At 42.4% G+C, this 20285-nt stretch overlaps 1 protein-coding gene across 1 annotated transcript; it reads left to right on the forward strand.

Annotated features, from left to right (window-relative positions):
• The first annotated feature begins 796 nt into the window (after window positions 1–796).
• Window positions 797–18607, forward strand: arhgap35b (Rho GTPase activating protein 35b). The gene is made up of 7 exons (XM_036580109.1): window positions 797–1916; window positions 9903–13905; window positions 14020–14161; window positions 15572–15649; window positions 15787–15918; window positions 17302–17407; window positions 17670–18607. The coding sequence occupies exons 2-7, from the start codon at window positions 10174–10176 to the stop codon at window positions 18034–18036; spliced, it is 4557 nt and encodes a 1518-aa protein (XP_036436002.1). The 5' UTR covers window positions 797–1916; window positions 9903–10173; the 3' UTR covers window positions 18037–18607.
• The last annotated feature ends 1678 nt before the right edge of the window (window positions 18608–20285 follow it).

A 20285-nucleotide genomic window follows, 5' to 3' on the forward strand; every position in this document is an offset into this window, starting at 1 on the left:
CTACACACAGACCAGAAAATTCTTGTTGGAAAACAGCAGTTCAAATGTAGTTACTCTCACTGCATTACACACATGTAACTACATAAGGGACATACTGTAGCAGCTATTAAGATGCACTGGTGTAATTACATGGGTATAAACTAAAGTGGACATGTGTACTTACATAAGCTGCACTACTGCTATCACTGCAACAGTGATCACTGGTACATAGTTGTTAATAACCAAACAGTTATTACACTGACAAAAATGTGCACATTGGATCCACACAAATGAAATACGTTACATCAACTCAGATTATGTAATTTAAGTACTTCCACACAGTCGTTATGTTGATGTTACATATGTCACCATGTTGAGCCAATGTACACATTTTAATCATGTAAATTTAAAACAACTTTTAAGCAACTTTTTCAGTGCAGAGACACTTAATGTATAGCGAAACGTTTATTATTATTTTATTCATATTATTTGAAAAATTAGACCACACATCCTTTCGGTTACTTAACGTTAAAGGGAAGCGCCACTGATTTTTAAAATTTCTGCACTGCTGAGATGTAAAAATTGTGATTCTGAGTGGTTTGGTGTGAAACGGTTAATTGTAGGGAAGCTTACTGACTCAGGTTTCTTTACAGTGGCGGTGATAGGAACCAGAGGTCACCATGTCTACAACACAAACAGAGCCATTTTATTTACTATCCAAAACCACCAGTGAACCTGAGTCTTCTGAGTTCTTATATGTAATGGTGATGATGGTAAATGGTGACAAATCTGGAAAAAAAAAGTTTTCTTTGGGGAATATTTTGCCTCACAACCCCTTACCCTCCACCATGAATAGCTTTTAGAAAATGCATTACAGGCCAAAAGCTTATCTGAAAACTATTACAACACATGTCTCAGGCATAATTCATAATCATTTCATCTAATAAATTTCTCTAATGTAGGCCCAGCTTTGGGCCAATTAACTCCTCAGTCGTCTGGTTCCTATCACCACCACTGTAAACCTGTCTGACTTGGTAAGTTTCTCTAGAACGGAGAATCTCACACCAAACCACTCTGAATGACTTTGTTTACACCTCGGCCATTAAATTATACTGAAATTTTGAAAAAGTCGGTGGAATTCCCCTTCGGAAGCGCCCCACAAAGGCAGCAATACAAGCCTGCGTGTGTGTGCCGTTGTAGTGCTGTGCATGCGCCACTGGGCGAGTCTCGGCTCGGCTGTCTCCGTAACTCTCCTTTTTCTCCACGAAAAAAAGGGAGAGAGGGGAGAGTTGGGGCGGAGGGGCCGCCATTATCGGGAAGCTGGAAAAAGCCCACCGCTCACCCACATGCAGCCCTGCAACACGGCCAGGCGTCCCGGAGCGCTCCTGCATCTCATGGTCCGGACTCGGCTATGAAGCGGCATCACTGCGGCTCGGCGGAAAGTCAGCGGCGCACACGGCTGTCTGAAATCAGCTCGTTATTACGGCCACAACAAAGGACAGCATAACTGGTCCAGAGCAACGTGGTAAGGCCGGAGGAGGAAGCTGAGATGCGTTTTCCCCTCTACATGGAAACGAGCAGCAGATGACCAACGACGGACATTCCCGATTTGCTGGCCGTCGCTGCGGGGTTGATGGATTTTTGTCAGCTAACGTTAACGTTGTTGCTATGAAGCTACGTTAACGTGACTGGATAGAAGAGAGCAGCAGGTTAACCTGAGGCAGCGTATCTGTTGAAAAGCGTCGCTCAGATCCACCAAGGCCACCAGAACAGTGTCGCTGAAGGTCCCTTAGCAGCTGAAATAAACGACTTCGGCGAGTTTAGTTGTCATTTTCATCGCCTTCTGCACCGAACCCGGCTCTCTCCGTTGGCCTGGGCTGGGAGGAGGGATTGGAAAGGGAAAGGGAAGGAAAGAAGGACGGACGGACGCAGCAATGGTAACGCCACGTTATTTATCCTGTTTATTTTCTTAATACGAATAACTAACAGGCTAAATAGTCGTCTTAGCTGGCTGATAACAACCCTCGTGTCAAATAAAACAGTCTAGACAATAACGCCGAGCCAGCTACGAAGCTGGAGTTAGCTTCTTATTGGAATTCTCCGGTCCACCTTAAATGGCGCAGGAGTTCCATTCTGTTGCCTGAGGCCGCCTCGAGCGCCAGGATGGAACTGCTGCGGCATTTAAGGTGGACCTGAGAATTCCGATAAGAAGCTAAGCGAAGCTCCGCCTGGCAGCTAAAGAAAGGCGTGTGTGGTTAAATTGCGGTCGTGTTAGCTAAGCTAGCGACAAACACTGGGAGTGAATGCTGGCCAGAGAGCCGGCTTGCCGGAGGAAGGGTTTGTCACTGGTTTATTTCTGACACTTTATCATTCATGATGTGTTTGTTGAAGGTATATTAAACATAATTTAACGCAGTCTGATGCATTTCGGCCGAATTGTGAGGGTAAGACCGTCTGGTAGGCGGCTAACGTTATTGTTCGCATCACATGCGTTAGTTAGCCTACGACACACGGCAGCGGAGCCGGACCCGTGTCTGTCTGAGAGCCCCGTCATTGCTGTAATCCGCACACTGCACTTCAGTTCGCGCTCTCTCTCAGATTCAGCGCGCATAAACAGGACTTTTGTGTGCTTTTGTTTTTGTAAGCAACCCAAAATGACCTCCTTTGGCGACATTCGTTTATTTCAGCGGCGTTTTCTTTATTTAACCTGCGCCGTTCGGTTGGGCGCTGTGCTAAAGGGGAATTCCACCAACTTTTCAAAATTTCAGTAGTCAGTAGTTGAGGTGTAAACAGTCATTAAGAATGGTTTGATGTGAAATGCTTCATTTGCAGAGAAACTTAGGCCCAATCCCATTTCACCCTTGCCCCTACCACTTAGCCCTCAGCTGTCACTGCAGACCGGCAGGGTCGCCTACAGAGCAGTGCTAACAGCCTGTTAATGAAGTCATGTTTTGTTTTTTTTGTTTTTATTTTTATTCGAGGGTTGTCCCGTTTAGAAAGGGGGAGATTTTAACCACTACCCGTTGGGACTCAGTTCTGAGAGGCAAGGTGACACTCGAAAACAAGGGGTAGGGGTAAAACAGAATTGGGACTGTGTCTTAGAGTCAGAATTGTTCATAGTGGTGGTGATGGGAACCAGACGTCTGAGGAGTTTAATGCATCTAAAAGCTCCCTTACAGAAAGTTATTAAGTTACATGAAATGGATAAGAACACTCAGACCGATGTCAGAGACATTGTTTTATGATAGTTTTGTGATACAGTTTTGGTCTAAAATGCATTGTAATCAATTTATTTAATCTATTCATGATGGATGGATACATGAAGGGTGTTCTAACGAAAAATAGTCCCCAAATAAAACTTTTTTTTTTTTCAGTTTTACCAGTTTGTCATCATCCACGTTACATAGAAAACTCAGAAGACTCATGAAAGTTCAGTGGAGGTTTTGGACAGTAAATAATAAAAAAAAATGCAGGTGTCACAAGCTGCTGCCACTGTTGACCCCAATTTTTTTTCTAGACTCAGATCAGGAGAAGTTCTAGATTAAAAGTTCCATATCATGGACATTTTTAAAATAAGAGTTTGAAGTAGACTCGCTAAGCATTGTTAAAGATTCTGACCATATTATTCACTTTCCAGTCCATACAGTCCATATAAAGATGCTAAGCTGCTTATAGTGAATTCAGTGTTTTTTGCGATAAGAAAAACCAACTTATTCACACATATCCACATTTTCAGCCTACAGCGGTTTAGCCCTGCCCATAAACAGTGAAGTTATAAGGAGTGTTTCAGCTGCTTTTTGAAGAGAATATAGGACAACCAGTAAAACTGAGCAACTTGTTTGATTATAAGAAATGAACAGAACTTGAAACAGTCATGTTAAAATGAAAAAGTCACTCTTCGAAAGAAAGAACACAAAAAAATAAAATGCGAGAAACATGTTGGCCCTTCAGGCTGTGGAGTGAATGCTAGATACATCAGACTGTTATCGTGTTATCTAAGTATAGGCAGTTTAATGCAGCCCATTTGGGTAAAAACAGGCTTTTTGATGGCACCCAGCTATGAGATGTGACGTTGGTTATTTGCTGACCAAGCACAGACTGGAACACATGTTACTGATCTTTACACGTGTCAATACAGTTATTACAGCGTTTAAGACGAATTCTATCCAGTGCATTATTTGAGGAGGCATCTCTAGAAGAGATACGGATAGTATCAGTACAACTAGTTAAGTGGGAGGTAATGTTTTTAATATTGACTTCACAGCGATCACTGTGCACAGATGAACAGAAACAGTACATTTTAGTAGCCAATTTAATTTAATTAACGCATAATGTGGATGTCGGTGTCAATATAATTTAATATACATTTAATGGCATATGTGCATTTTCTACCCATCTATTAAGGCCGAGGTATAAGGGCTGCTGATCATCACCTGTCCGAAAACTGTTACCCTCCCCAACAGAATACTACAGCATACTTATGGATTCCATATATGCGAGTTTCATTCAGATTCAGTTCAGAGAGGCTTTCGCTGTTTTTTCAAACATTTTATCATCGTAACAGTAGGATTCACACAATCATGTGATGCCCAGGGAATGTTAGCTAATGTTGTGCATTATGTACTAAAACTTGAATGTTAGATAAAGGAAACATATTAAATTGGCAAACAGTGTAAAATGGATAATGTCGATTTCTTTGGCTGTAGTTTTGACTATTTAACGACATTCAGGTGAAGAAGCTGAGTGTCCTAAGTCATTTGTTCGGCTCTGGGACTGAATCAAACAGAGATAACGGGCTAACTTATTGGTTTTGCTGATTACTATAAGGTACAAATGACTTGCAACACAAATTTAGTATGAAACACTGAAATATCTTACCATGTTCTAAATCTGAATTTATGCTTGTCTATCAAAATTACTTCATTTGCAATGTAATTGAACTTATAGCACTAAGTTAGCATTTCAGTATGATCTTGGCTATCCTTCAGTAAACCAAGTAAACAGATTATGAAAACACAAAACACAATATTTTAAGATTTTAAAAGATGCAGGCCTAAATCTTCAACTTTATTCTGTATCATTGCTGCTAGTAATAAATTCATTCAGGCTTATCTGATTAGTTATGGGACATCATGTTAAGTCATGTACTTTATTGATTTCAGCAAAATTTGCCATTTTGCTGGCTAACTATATGCAGCAGAGTGGACTGGCCTGGGGCAATGGGGCATTAGGCGCCTTGCCCAAGGGCAAAACCAGGGCTACGCAGTCAGTCCTGGGATTTCAACCCAGAGCCCTCTGATTGCTGATGCGCCTCACCTGTCACTAGGTTACCAGCCATGGTTTCATGTACAACCCTGTTTCCAGAAAAGTTGGGACGCTGTGCAGAATGTAAATAAAAATAGGATGCAATGATGTGCAAATCATGTAAACCATATTTTAAAGTGAAAATACTACAAAGGAAACATATCAGATGTTGAAATTGAGAAATTTTATTGTTTTATGAAAAATATCTGCCCATTTTGAATTTGATGCTAACAACATGTTCCAGAAAAGTTGGGAGGGGGGCCTGTTTACCACTGTGTTTCATCACCTCTTCTTTTAACAACACTCTGTAAGCGTTTGGGACCTGAGGAGACATTTCTGTAGTTTTGAAAGTGAAATGTTTTCCATTCTTGTTTGGTACAGGATTTCAGTTCAGGGTCTTCTTTGTTGTATTTTTCATTTCATAATGCGTGAAATGTTATCAGTGGGTGACAGGTCTGGACTGCAGGCAGGTCAGTTTAGCGCCTGGACTCGTTTAATACAGAGCAGTGCTATTGTAATACATGCAGAATGTGGTTTGGCATTGTCTGGCTAAAATAAGCAAGGCCTTCATGTATATATAATTCACCATTAATGATGCCTTCACAGATGTACACATCACCCATGCCATGTGCACTAATGCACCCCTATACCATCATGAATACTGGCTTTTGCACTGTGCACTGATAACAAGCTGAGTGGTCTTTAGCCCGGAGGACACAGTGTCCATGATTTCCAAAAAGAATTTCAAATGTTGATTTGTCGGACCACAGGACACTTTACCACTTCCCCTCAGTCCATTTTAAATGAGCTCGGGCCCAGAGAAGGCGGCAACATTTCTGGATCCTGTTTATATATGGTTTCTGCTTTGTGTTTTAGAGTTTTAACTTGCATTTGTGGATGCAGTGATGAACTGTTTTCGCAGACAGTGGTTTTCAGAAGTGTTCCTGAGTCCATGCAGTGATTTCCACTACAGAAACATGTCTGTTTTTAATGCAGTGCCGTCTGAGGGCCCAAAGATCACGGCCAGCAAATACTGGTCTTTGGCCTCGTCCCTTAAATACAGAGATTTCTCCAGATTCTCTGAATCTTTTAATGATATTATGTACTGTAGATGATGAAAAGCAAAAGTTCTTTGCTATTTTATGTTGAGAAACGTTATTCTTGAACTGTTTCTCTATATGATCAGGCAGTCATCAGTAAGGTACATCTCCGGGACCAGCGTTAGTGACCACTGCTAAGAAGGCATGCATAGAAATTTTGATTAAAACAAAGAAACATACTAAAATAAACATCATTGTTTTTAAGGAAAGTACTGAACGAGTGTTGTAGTTTGTGTTTGGAAACAACAACGAGTCTTGGAAGCCTTTAAAAAGCTGTTTGAGAAAGCCTTAGTAATCATGCATCATAAACAGCTGCGTTGTTTGGTTATCGATGATCTATATGTTCAGCTACGTTTAGACACCTTTGTATTATCACTGCCCCAACATGCCTGAGTTCTGAGCTTGTGTTCTGATCTCTAATTGATATTTTCTAATGTGCTGGGACAGCATCCACTTTGGGCTCAATAGGGAGGAAAATGTCAACCCAAACCAAAATACAAACCAAATGCAAACTGTGTATCATCACTTTTGGGGGAAAAAAAACAAAAAACTTTGTCATGTAATTTGAAAAGAAATGGTCATTGCATCTTCAAGCTCTTTGCTCTTTTCACCTCATATCTGTGGTTCCACCAGTGTGGTTACATGACAGAAGGATGTTGGATTGGCCTCACTGTGGTGCTTCTGTCAGAATGCAGTAGATCAGTAGGCACTAGCGCTGCTCCTGAAGCTCTGCTTTCCTGCAGAACTCCAACCTTTCGTTTATTGCGCCTGATCTAGCTCTTCAGGGCAAAGGTTGAAACTGAACTCTGCAGGAAGCTTTGTTTGGGACCACTACAGTAGATCAACAGTGGAATTTTAGTTCTGTTTTATTTACATGCACAACACCAACACCTTGGGGGTCAGACATAACCTTAACATAAAGGTAGAAACAGACTGAAGGAGGCTTAAGGCCTCAGCAGACTTATTGCGGAGACGACGTTCGCCTGGCTTCAGTGAACAATGTGATGTAATCGCGGGGAAAACGAACAACCGTAGACGTCGCACGGAGGCCTTGTTCGCCGTGTCGCGCACATAGCAGCTGGGTGAACTCCGTGGACGAAGACGCTACGCGACTAAGCCTCTGATTGGTCGGTAAAAAAGAGGCATGGCATTAAACAAAGCTTCCGCTTTGGCAGACACACTAATATTTCACTGTGAAACGCGCATTTGTTAAATCAACAATGAATACTTCCTAAATGTAAGATATTAAGTCTATTATTTGGTAGTACTAACTAGTACTAAGCACCGAAACATACAGGTCATCTTATATTTAGGTTCACAAGAGGACGAGGCTGAAGTTGGCTTTCTATTCACCAGCTTCTTGTTCGAATTTTCCCGTTCCACCTTAAATGGTGGCGGTATTCTGAACTCAAACGTCGCCATAGTTAGGACAGTGAAAGAATCGTTTTCCAGCAGTCATGAATCTTATCATAAAATGTCATAGCGACGTGGCGCATCCACGACAAGCAACACGAAACCGCAGAAAGTATGCAAGGTTGTGAGCTCGCGAAAGCGCTTTCGGCTTCGCACAACCCTCGAGAATTTGTTTCGCAAGAAGTACGCTGAGGCCTTTACTCTGTAATATGCTGTGGTTCCTGCTGAAACACTGTAAGAAAGAATGCAGTAATATTTCTGTTAGTCTCATAAATTGGAAAATAGCATCTTATTAACAAAAATAATTATGCAGGTCGTTTAACTAACTGGCATTCAGCCAGTCCTTGTATGCGTATGTTGAGTTGAACATCCCGTAACTGCTGATACAATTTAAGAGTTTCCAGAGGTTGGAAAAACATTCATAGTACACTTAGTCATGGTAGGATTTGGGCACTAGGATTTGGTCTCAACACACGTTCACTGTGTTTCTGTAGAAACTCCTTCTTATACATTCTCAGAAATAAAGGTATGAAACTGACACTGGGAACATAACTGTACCATAATGTACTGAAATGATATTTTCTAAGTTGCATTGACTCCACACACCCCGTCTCGTCTCCAGGCTTTTTATTTTATTGTTCTGTTTTAAAACGTTCGGTTATGAAAAGGTACAAATACGAACTTTTCACCTGAGAAAAACTTATTTAAGGTTTACAATCAGTCCTTAACACCACTGATGTATCCTTGAGGGAACCTTTACATTGTTTATACCTTGATGAACGAAAAATGTACCTGCACAGAACCTTCATTTCTAACAGTGTAGTGTCAATATCACTTCTTTTAAACTGTCAAATTTAGCTTTTAAACAGTTTAATTATACATTTGAAGTCTTGATTTCTGGTTTTTGCCCTGAGCAAGTTTTCTCTGTTGACTCGCCTCAAAAATCTGATGAGGGCCATTTGTGGGAAGTTGTCTGTAACGGATAGTGAAGCGTCAGTTTAGCCAGTATGATTCGTTAGACTGTTGGTTCCTTTTTGTTGCTGTTTTATGAAGTGTGTGGTGTTGTTTTGGGAATAAGCCTGTTGAAAGTAGCTTCTTGGGCTGATAAAGGGAACATCAGGTCTATGCCATTTCCTATTAATTGTTTAATTGTGATGCTTGTGGCTGTGGATAACTCATTTCTATTATACTTTAATATATATTTTTTGTGTTGTTGAGGTAGCACTAACATGGGAACAGAGGGGCTAGCCAACTTCTGGTGTAGCCAGCATGATTTTGTCAAATCTTGCAAGCATTTTTCAAGGTTTTTTTTTTTTTTTACTGTATGCAAATTAACAGACCTCCAACAATAGTCATATTAAATGCTTGTAACTGGTGCTTGTATAAACACTCTAAGTGAGCAAGGAAGCTCTGAGTGTTTGTGAATGTATTACATGCTATTGATTGGAGTGATACTGGATCTGCACATCCATCAGTGTTGTCATTCATTACTGTAACACTAAGTGTCCGATATGATTGCTGCCCTGTGCAAACATTCCTGTCCTCACAGATGCTTCATGTTTCAATATCAAGTAAAGATTCATTGTTTTATGTTTAATACTAAAGTTGTTTTGTATTTTTTGATTGAGTAGTGGATTAAAAGTGTTTATAGGGCACAGATTATATGCCATATTATTAGTTGGCGTTATAGCAAAAATATCACGATACTTCGACATTTTCATAACATGTAATGCATCATGATATTATTTTTGAAACAGAAAAATAACCTGTAGTGCCAAATCTAAAAAATACTGTCAAAACTATTATTACAATTAATTTTATTTTGTTTCACATACTCTTCTGTACGCAGTAAAATCAGGTAAACAGGACTAATTATGCTCGCTTCGTAATGAAGTATGCCGTTATAAGTGTACTTTAAGCATTGACAATGCCCAGGGTATGCTCAGAAAAGCCTATTTTGACATAATGTAACAAATAACCATAAACAACCAATAATTTCATATTGTTTTCCTCTGTTATATAAAAGTGTGTATTATTAAAGGAAACTGAAGATTGTTTTTCACTACAAGTGTGTAATTATGTCCGTCTGCTTTCTTGTCTTTTCAGGATCGCTAAAAGGCATCCAGTCCACACATTTGATACTTACAATCAAGCCTTGTCATCACCATTGCAGACTTGTATCCCAGTTCCTCAGTAATATGGGCAAAAAACATGCAACCTTGGTTATTTTGATGAAAAGGAATGTTTGAACTATCAAATAAAACTGAGACAAATGTGATCGAGCAAAAGGGATCTACGTATTTCGCTTTATGGACACGTGTCAGAGAGTCAGCCTGTGTCAACCTTTGTGGCATGGCAAGATGAGTGCCTGCATACGATGATGGCCAAAAAGCAAGATTCGCGAGCGCCCACCTACAACCTGGTTGTTGTTGGTCTGTCGGGCACTGAGAAAGAAAAAGGCCAATGTGGAGTTGGGAAATCTTGCCTTTGTAATCGCTTCGTCCGCCCTAGCGCAGATGACTTTCATCTTGATCACACGTCAGTGTTAAGCACCAGCGATTTTGGTGGTCGAGTTGTCAACAATGACCATTTCTTGTTCTGGGGAGAGGTGGAACGAGCTTTGGAAGATGGCACCGAGTGCAGGATGCATGTTGTCGAGCAGACCGAGTTTATTGATGACCAGACATTTCAGCCACATCGTAGCACAGCGTTACAGCCTTACATCAAAAGAGCTGCATCCACAAAACTGGCATCTGCAGAAAAACTCATGTATTTCTGCACTGACCAGTTGGGGCTGGAACAGGACTTTGAGCAAAAACAAATGCCCGAAGGGAAGCTGCAGGTTGATGGCTTTCTTCTGTGTGTTGATGTAAGTCGAGGGATGAACCGCAACTTTGATGACCAAATGAAGTTCGTCACCAACCTGTATAATCACCTAGGCAAGACAAAAAAGCCTGTTGTGCTGGTTCTGACCAAGTGTGATGAAGGTGTGGAGCGATACATTAAAGACTCTCACACATTTGCTATCACTAAGAAGAACTTGCAGGTTGTTGAGACATCGGCTCGGTCTAATGTCAATGTGGACTTAGCTTTCCTTACCCTGATTCAACTCATCGATAAGGGGAGGGGCAAGCCTAAGATAATACCTTATTTTGAGGCACTGAAGCATCAGAGTCAACTAATTGCCACTGCAAAGGATCGCTATGAATGGCTGGTGAACCACATAGTGAAGAATCACAACGAGACATGGCCCAACGTCAGCAGACGCATGCAGACAGCACCAGAATACAAAGAATACGTCTTTTTAGAAGGTACAGCTAAAGCAAAAAAGCTTTTCCAGCAGCATATTCATCGACTTAAACAGGAGCACATTGAGAGACGTCGTAAGGGCTACTTAAGTACTCTACCCTTGGCCTTGAGTTCCTTAGTATCTGAACTAGATGAAATTGAACATTTGAGCTGGTCTGGGGTACAGAAGGTGCTTGAGTCCAAAAAGGACTTTGACCATTGGTTTGTTGTGCTAGAGGACGCACCATGGGAGGACACACCGCATCTTGACAATATGGAAGATGAGCGCATTCCCTTTGATGTGCTGGACACGACTGCAGCAGAAATCATCTTTGATGCACACCTCGAACATCTGCGCAACGAGAGCAGGCGTGCCGAGATGCGACATGAGTTTAAGATGAAACTGGCATCTTCACCCTTTGTCACACCTGGGAAGCCATGGGAAGAGGCACGCAGCTTCATTATGAATGAAGACTTCTACCAGTGGCTGGAGGAACCCGAATACTTGGACATCTACAACAGGCATCAGAAGGTGATCATTGACAGGGCAAAGGAGGATTTCCAGGAACTTCTGCTAGAGTATTCTGAGCTTTTCTATGAACTTGAAGTGGATGCCAAGCCAAGTAAGGAAAAGATGGGAGCAATTCAGGAAGTACTTGGGGAAGAACAGCGTTTCAAGGCTTTGCAGAAACTGCAGGCAGAAAGAGATGCTTTGGTATTGAAGCACATCCATTTTGTTTATCATCCAACCAAGGATACCTGCCCTAGCTGCCCACACTGTGTCGACAACAAGATTGAGCAAACTTTGGCCTTATGCTTCCCTACACGTTACCCATCCTTTGGAAAGTCTCACTTGAATGACAGCAAAGCAGATAGGATCAACCTTGTCATCTTGGGAAAAGATGGTTTAGCAAGAGAGCTAGCTAATGAGATTCGAGCTTTGTGTACCAACGATGACCGCTATGTGCTTGAAGGTAAACTATATGAGCTAATACTTAGACCCATTGAGGGCAATGTGAGGCTTCCTGTCAACTCCTTCCATACAGCCACATTTACACCTCATGGGTGCCTGTGTTTGTACAATTCCAAGGAATCTTTGTCTTACGTTGTGGAAAGCATCGAGAAGTTGCGCGAGTCTACGCTTGGCAGGAGAGAAAACCACATAGCACAACTTCCCCTCTCTCTCTTGTTAGTCACTAAAAGAGGTGTGGGAGCATTGAGTGACATTGGTGGGGAGACTGCCCAAACCCTAATCTCTCAGGGTCAGCAGGTTGCTATAAAACTACAGTGTAACTTTTTGGAACCTGCGTCTCCTGGCTCGGGCTATGGGCGTAATGTGAATGAAAGACAGATAAACCAGGTCCTAAAGTGTCTTCTGGACTCAAGGAGGAATGCTGTATTCCGCAGCAGTTCCCCACCCCCACCACCTCTGCCTCCAAGTATCAGAGATTTGCAGCAGGACCAGAGTCCAGAGGCAGACTTGCGTATCGTCATGTGCCTAATGTGCGGAGACTCCTATGATGTAGATCAACTTCTTGCGCCCTTCTTGCTGCCTCAGCATTGCAGGCCAACCTCTCCCCATTCCAGTGGTACTTCAGTGCTTCTGGAGCAAACAGTCAGTGGTCATAGACAGACAATTGAGCTGTCCCTACTGTCATATCATGCCTCTTTTACCATGCGCAAGAGTCGGCTGGTACATGGGTATGTAGCCGTTTACTCTGCTCGTCGTAAGGCCTCATTTGAAACCTTGTGTGCCTTCCTCTGTGAGGTTTCGGACATCATTCCAGTCCAGCTGATAGCTGTGGGAGAAACCCAGGCAGAGCTCACAGACTCTGACTTTGCGCGAGAGCTGCTGACCCAGGGTGAGGATCTGGCCCATGAAATCGAGGGTCGTTTTGCCAGCGTGATCTGTGGACCAGGTGGAGTTGTTGGAGGACTACACAGAGTAGACCTTTTACAACCATTCTTCATGGAGGTCTTAGAGAAGAAGACCCTTGTAGAGGCCACTCATATGTACGATAATGTCGCAGAAGCCTGTAGCGTGAATGAGAATGTGTATTCACCCCAGTGTGGTTCCCCTAGCCCTGTCACAATGCTGTTAGATTCTGAGGAGGACATGGAAGCCTCCCCGCCTTACCACGATGGCACCCTCACCTCTCATAGTGGATTTAGATTGCCTGACCTCGATTCAGGTGACACATTCTCTGTCATCTCTGAACTTACCACCTTTGAGAACAAGCTGAACAACAAAGTCCCTCTACAGGTGAGGCCCAGACCCAGTGTCACTTTTGACCTCAGAAAGCACAACTTTAACCCCTACACAGACCCAGTCAGCCATCGGCGATCCCTTACCTCCAATGTGACCTGGCCTCCTGGTGGGGACGGAATCTATGATCCTTCAGACTATGCTGAGCCAATGGACGCAGTTTCCAAGCCTCGACCCAGCCACGAAGAGAGCATCTATTCAGTGCCACATGACAGCACACAGGGTAAGATAATCACGATCCGGAATTCCAACAGGATGCATTCTAATGGAGGAGGCAATGGCTCTGACAGCGAAGGGGATGGCAGCTCTTTGGAGCGTCGACGCAAGTTCTCTACGGCAGGTGTGAAGCCACGGCTGTATCGGGATCGTTCCAAACGTCTGGGCAAGTTCAGTAACTTCCGCACCAGTTTTTCCATCGGTAGTGACGATGAGCTTGGCGTCCTTCCAAAGACAAAGGAGGATGAAGTGACGGTGCTGAAGGGAGAATCACTTATTGAGGAAGGCGAAGATCCCAAGAAAAGAAACATTCTGAGGAGCCTTCGGCGACCAGGCAAAGTGAGTCCATCACACACTATTTCTCCAGTGTACCTCATCCATATCTTCTTGTCTTAAGCTTATGCTTTGGCATTCAAATGAACTAAAGCCCAATGTCTTTCTTTTTTTGTACAGAAAGCCAGACCAAAGCCTCGACACTCAATCTCTAAACCTCTGGAAAGTACTTATTTTGGGGTGCCTTTGGTTAGTGTTGTGTCTCCTGACAGACCCATACCACTGTTCATCGACAAATGTATCCGCTTCATTGAGGCCACAGGTAATATTACAGTTTCAAGTATTAGGCTTTTTTCTTTGAGGTGTCTTCCATGTAAGAGACAAACATACTCAAGCGAAGCATATAAGAGCAAATGAACGTCTTATTGTTCAGATCAGTTTCAGCCCTCACTTCCCTCAGTTTTGTATTGTCTTTGGTCAATTAAAATGAAGGATTTTATAGTTAGCTGAGGATTTTAATCAGCTGTTTCTGATGAGGCATAACATCAAACAGTGGGTACCGAAGACTGGGACTAAAGAGCCTGTATCAAATATGGGTCTTAATGTATTTTAACCTATCCTGTCAAAAGCCAGGACAAAAGACATTTCTGTGTTCTCAGTTTATCTTTCATTATCGATTTTTGTTTGCTCCCTTGACAGTGTGATGAGGCAGGAGGTTAAAACTTTGTATTTACAAATAGATCATATTTCCGGTAATGTGGAACTTCTTTTCAGTTTAAAGTAGATTGTGAACTTTCAGTGGGCTTCATTTACACTTGATGTATCTGGTTCTGGATTTAAAGGGCCAATATAATGGGAAACAGATTTTCCCTCCCTTTTTTATATAGTGTTATGTGTGAACATGTTAGTTTGTAAACATATCATTCATTCTGCAGCCCATTTATGAAAATTAAATTACACAAATGTCTTTTTTGATTCATTAAATCATGTTATGAAAATCAGCATGTTTACATATATGTTCTTATTCAACTAACAGCTGTTTAGCCCCGCCCTTTCACAAGTTATAAGTACTGTTTCAGTCTGACCTGCTTACTGAATGAGGCACACAGGACAGCCAGTCAGAACAAAGCTGATTTACATATATCAGTCTTAAAGACACAGTAACTAAAATAGCTTGTTTAATTGTAAGGCATAAAGAGTGGATGGAAAATGGTCATGTAAATGTGAATCTTACCTGTTTTTGCTACATAAAACCACAAAATTTTCATAATTGGACCTCAGAGGGAAGAAATATACCAGAAGTATGTAGGATACGGCTCCCGGGATATTTGCTCCTCTTTTCTACATCTTAACTGATGTTCTCATTTGAATGATTTGGTTTTTAGTGTGAATTATTTTGGTTAGGCAGCACAATAATTCACCTTTATTCATTGCGTTTATATTACTGTATGCTATAATCCAGTCCTAAATGGTGCAGTAACTTACTTCCTCTTTTTTCTCATGTCAGTGATGAACAGATTGCATACTGTCTGACAAGCGCACAAAAGTGCTGATCTGGCATATAGAACAGCACTTTTGTGCTGAACAGAGGTTGTCAAGAAAAATTGCCTTCAGCGGTTTAATAATGTTTAAGTGGATATTATGATGATGCACTGGCCTTCGTTTCTGTTCAGTGACAAAAACACTATTCTGAGGCAAAGACATTTGGACATATGCTTAATCTCTCTCACAGGTTTGACTACAGAGGGTATTTACAGAGTCAGTGGGAACAAGGCTGAGATGGAAAGCATGCAGAGACAGTTTGAGCAGGGTGAGTACAGACCCACATCATCCTTTCCAATCAATACATGGAGGGTCAAGTGTCATTGTGGTTGGGTTTACTCTCTCTCTCTCTCTCGCTCTCGCTCTCTTTCTCTCTCTGGCTGTGTTGCTTTCTCTCTTCCATAGATCATGGCCTGGACCTAGTAGAGAAGGACTTCACAATAAACACAGTCGCAGGAGCGCTAAAAAGCTTTTTCTCCGAGCTGCCTGAGCCACTGGTCCCATACAGTGCACAAGTAGAGCTGGTGGAGGCTTTCAGTAAGATTCTTCTTTTATTGTTTAATTTCAGTGCTTGCTTACATATCGCAAGGCAATAAAAATAATCGATCATTAAATACATTTCGAGACCCTGTGTATCTGCTCCCTAAGCACCCAAACTCTGCCTACACTCACAAACTGCACCCGTCTTTCTACCATGCATTGTACATAACGGTGGACAAAGAGATGCCCCAGAGAAAGAAAGAAATAAGTAAAAAACAAATCAAAAGCCTTAATCATTTTTAGGCAGAGAAACAAAAGAAAAAAGACCTGGTTTTGTTTTTGTTTCATCAGCCAGGTTCCATTAATGTTGGCAGGATAGCAGTTGGTATGTTAAAGATTCAGCAGTATTGATTCCAGCTGCAGTTACAGCTGAATCCAATGCAGCTAACTGCAGATTATAGAAGCCGGTGAAAATGCTAACCCAGCCAGTTCAAGCAATTGGTCACCGTTTACTGTGAGATATTTTTGTATCATACACATTGGGAGCTTCTAGTTTTTTTATTCAGTGTTAGCCATGTTATTTGTTGCACTGATCCCTTGTGGGATTCACTCTGACATGGTAATTTAGACTCCTAATAGGTATCTGGAAGACCTTCTCCTGATGATTTCCTACAGATTTAAAGCCCATATCCGGAACTGCTGTAGCTTTTGTTTTCCTTGTTTTAACGTGACTGATGTAGCTCATGAAAGGTTTGCTAAAGATAGCTCCTTAGTTCAATCAGGTGTATTACAGCAGGGAAAACGCAAAACTATGCAGCCATGTGGCACCTCAGGATGAAGCAGCACAGTAGCTGCAGAGTTAGTCGTGAGTTTATCGTCATAAACAAGGAACACATGCGATATTGTCTTCTAAATATGAATATAAAACAGACACAGAACCTGTTAGGCAGCATCTTTTCAGGAATACTTTTTTAAAAATGGGTTCTCATAAAAACCAAGTAATAAGATGGAGACCTTAATGACTTTAAAGAGGCATTCCAGCTATGGAATAAAAATGCTGTTAACATGCCTTCTGACCTCCTAAATTGATACTACAGTGGCCTATAAGCGTGAGATTTTCTGGTTTAAAGATTAAACACCCTTTGGATGATGTATCTTCAAGGTTGCAGGTGCTTTGGGGATAACTGAGGGCATGCAGTTTGAATTGTAAGGAAACTAGCAACGTTACTGCCAGGGACTGTCATGACTGTCACATCTGTGTTTTTGTGAGTCTAGAAAATAATAAGCGTATTTCTTTATCACCCGATGGTTATATGACATTTTTGTGTCAGGCATTATTGCATTGTGTAATGCAATACTGTAGTGAGACAGCACTGATGTATGAAAACAATAAAAGAATTATGTCTTTTTAAACATGTTCCTGTTTTTGCACTTGTACAGAGATAAATGATCGAGAGCAGAGGCTGCAGACCATGAAGGACGTGCTGAGAAGGTTTCCCCGCGAGAACTACGAAGTCTTCAAACATGTCATGAGCCACCTGAACAAGTGAGGCTCTTGCTGTGTTCAGCAATCACAGTCTTTAACAACTAAAACTTTAATTCCTGGGCTTCCTTAGGACCGTACCATTGCAACATAACGCAAACAGATGTTGGATCAATTAAACTACATTAGAATGTATTCTCCTACAGTGTAAAAAGTTCCTCCAGTTATATTTGTGCATTCTGTGTATTTCAATCCATGTGACTTGTTGTGAAACTAGACATAACAATCGTAAATTGAATCATTGTTCTTTCTGTTTTTCTCTTAGGGTCAGTCAGTGGAACAGGGTGAACCTAATGACCAGTGAGAACCTGTCCATCTGTTTCTGGCCCACGCTGATGCGACCCGACTTCACCACCATGGATGCCCTGACGGCCACGCGCACCTACCAGACAATCATTGAGTCTTTCATCCACCAGTGCGCGTTCTTCTTCTACAACCAGGCCCCTGCCGAATCCCCCACGGGACCCTTTGGGGCTCCGGGACCGCTGGTGCCCTCCGCTCTGCCCCCATCACCCACTGCCGCCCCATCTTGTGTCCCCCCGCCTTCACACTTTAGTCCCCTGCTGCAGTCTCCCCCCAACTCGCCCCCCCAAAGCCCCCACACTGTCCCACCAGAGCCACAGACACTGTGAGGCAGGGAACGTGTAGACACACACACACACCCTTAATCGTTTACTTTTTACTTGCCTATCGCCGATGTGTTTGCAGACGTACTCATTACTCATATCCCTCATGCATGCACACGCCGCAGTCTTTACACAGGCACTTGAAAACACAGTACATATATTTAGGTCGGTGTTGCATGTGGTAATTGGATACAGTGCTGCAGTGCTGTACTGAGTTAGTGAATGATTTGCACACTCTTGAAACAAAAGCGTGCTGTTGATGCCGGGCGTACACTACATAGTTCAGAAAATCCTAACCAGTGGTCAGAAATGGAAGCAGTTTTACAGACTTTCTTGCCTTTTTGTTGGGAGGGCATACAAAATAAGCTTAAGTAGGCAAAATACTCACAGCCCAGGACTTGTGAACATTTTCATTCATTAAAATCAAAAAATGTTTAAAATTGTATGTTCTCGGCTCTCAAGTGGTGCACCTGTCTACGCGTTGGCCCTGTCATCAGGAGATCACGAGTTCGATCCCTGGTGACGGTACAGCCATCCATGGACAGGAGTCCAAGAGAGCACAATTGGCCTTGCTCTCTGGGTGGGTAGGATGGCCCCCCTTCTCCCCCATCACTCAACGCGATGCTAGTCATCGCAGGCGTCTTTTAGCTGACATAACAGATCTGGCGGTTGGCGCTTTCCTCCGAGCGCGTTCAGATGTCCAGTGACGTTGCATGAGTGGCAGTTCAAAAAGATGCGGTTCGGAGGAAGCCTGTGTTAGCCTTCGCCCTCCTAGCGTTGGTAGTATCGTGTGATTGGGGGAGTCATAACTAGTGGGTGGAATTGGAGACGACTAAATTAGGGAGAAAATCATTGGGAAAAAAATTCTACGTTCTCGATGAATCGGCTCAGTGATTACTTTGCAGTTTGAATGATAAATACAGTATCCTACAGTAGTTTCATACAGTGAATGTGTATATGTTTGTACTTTTCAAGTACCTGAAGGAAAATTAAATATTTAGTTGTTTGTCAAAATAATTGCTTGAATGTTTGATAGTGGTAGCTCTATTTGGAAGGTCTCTGATTACGCGACCTAGATTGGAAGGCTAAACACTGAGTTCACCCACTCACATTATCAGATCATCAATCAAGCTCCCAACCTGAAAAGTCACTTCTGGTTGTGAAAATAAGCCCAAAAACCAGGCCCAACTTTGTGTAGTGTACGCCTCGCTATACACGCAGATGGTTTTAAGCATACTTTCAGAATACGCACAGTCATGTGATGGAATTCACCAAATGTTCGTAGCTCTGCGTGTACGTTCTCACTCAGATACGCACACAAACGCAGACGGTTCTCCATATCTCTGCGTTCACTGCATCCTCCCATCCTGCCTCACGGGGCACTGTGCAGATGGATCAGGACTTTTCCTTTTTAACGAAAGTGAACATTTCGCAGTTTAGTAGAGTTTGCAGTTTTTCCCATTTTTGTCTTTCTCTGTCTCTTCCTCACTCAATCTCTCCCTCACTCCTGTGCTGGTTTCCTGAACTCAGACTGTGGCTGCTCTTTGGTCCAGAATAGATGAAGAAGATAGAGGTGGGATGTGCATTTCGAATGGCGTTCCATCCATCCAGGCACTTAGTCCTTTCTTGAAGACTCTGTCCAATGAAGATCAACAAACTTTGGGAGAGTATCAGAAATGTTTTATTTATTTATTTTGAAGAATGGCATCACTGCTGCTGCACCCTCATTTGCCACTTTGTCTGACAGTAATGACCACCTTTCGCCCACGTTTGACCCCTTTCATGAGAGACGATATGGATTTAAAGACCGGAGGTGAAAGTTCCTCCGTACTCCATGACTTGAAGCCTCTGGACATGCTAAGGTGTGGCATTTGTGAAGTTCTGCTCATTGGTTCCTGTGGATCTGTGCCCTTAAATTTCAGCCAATGGGAGTGTACCTGCTTTTGTTCCGAGACCTTTTCTTCCTGGAACGCTGGGATCTGTTCGGCAGATGAACTGAGGGGATGCACTTTATCGTTGGGTGAAGGAAGTGCCCCAGGGCCTTTTGCTAAACTTTTGAACTTAACCTCTTAACACTTTGAACCTCTTCACCAAGGGCGAACCCAAAACCCTCACAACCTTAATGTAGGATACGAATTCCAAAAACCACATCAGTAGGCCTTCTATGGACGCCCCCTTGTGACTGTTTAAAAAAAAAAAAAAGTCGAAAAAAGAAACGGCACCGTTTTCACTTACTAATCTAAAGCACTTTGATT

This window comes from Colossoma macropomum, unplaced genomic scaffold (assembly GCF_904425465.1).
Source record: "Colossoma macropomum unplaced genomic scaffold, Colossoma_macropomum, whole genome shotgun sequence".
NCBI lineage: Eukaryota > Metazoa > Chordata > Actinopteri > Characiformes > Serrasalmidae > Colossoma > Colossoma macropomum.

Excerpts from the sequence above, each read along its gene's own strand:
- arhgap35b (XM_036580109.1), top strand. The coding sequence starts at position 10,174 with ATGATGGCCAAAAAGCAAGATTCGCGAGCGCCCACCTACAACCTGGTT. Across the intron at positions 14,162-15,571 it reads CCGCTTCATTGAGGCCACAG|GTTTGACTACAGAGGGTATT; the intron begins GTAATATTACAG and ends TCTCTCTCACAG. Across the intron at positions 15,919-17,301 it reads AGAGCTGGTGGAGGCTTTCA|AGATAAATGATCGAGAGCAG; the intron begins GTAAGATTCTTC and ends GCACTTGTACAG.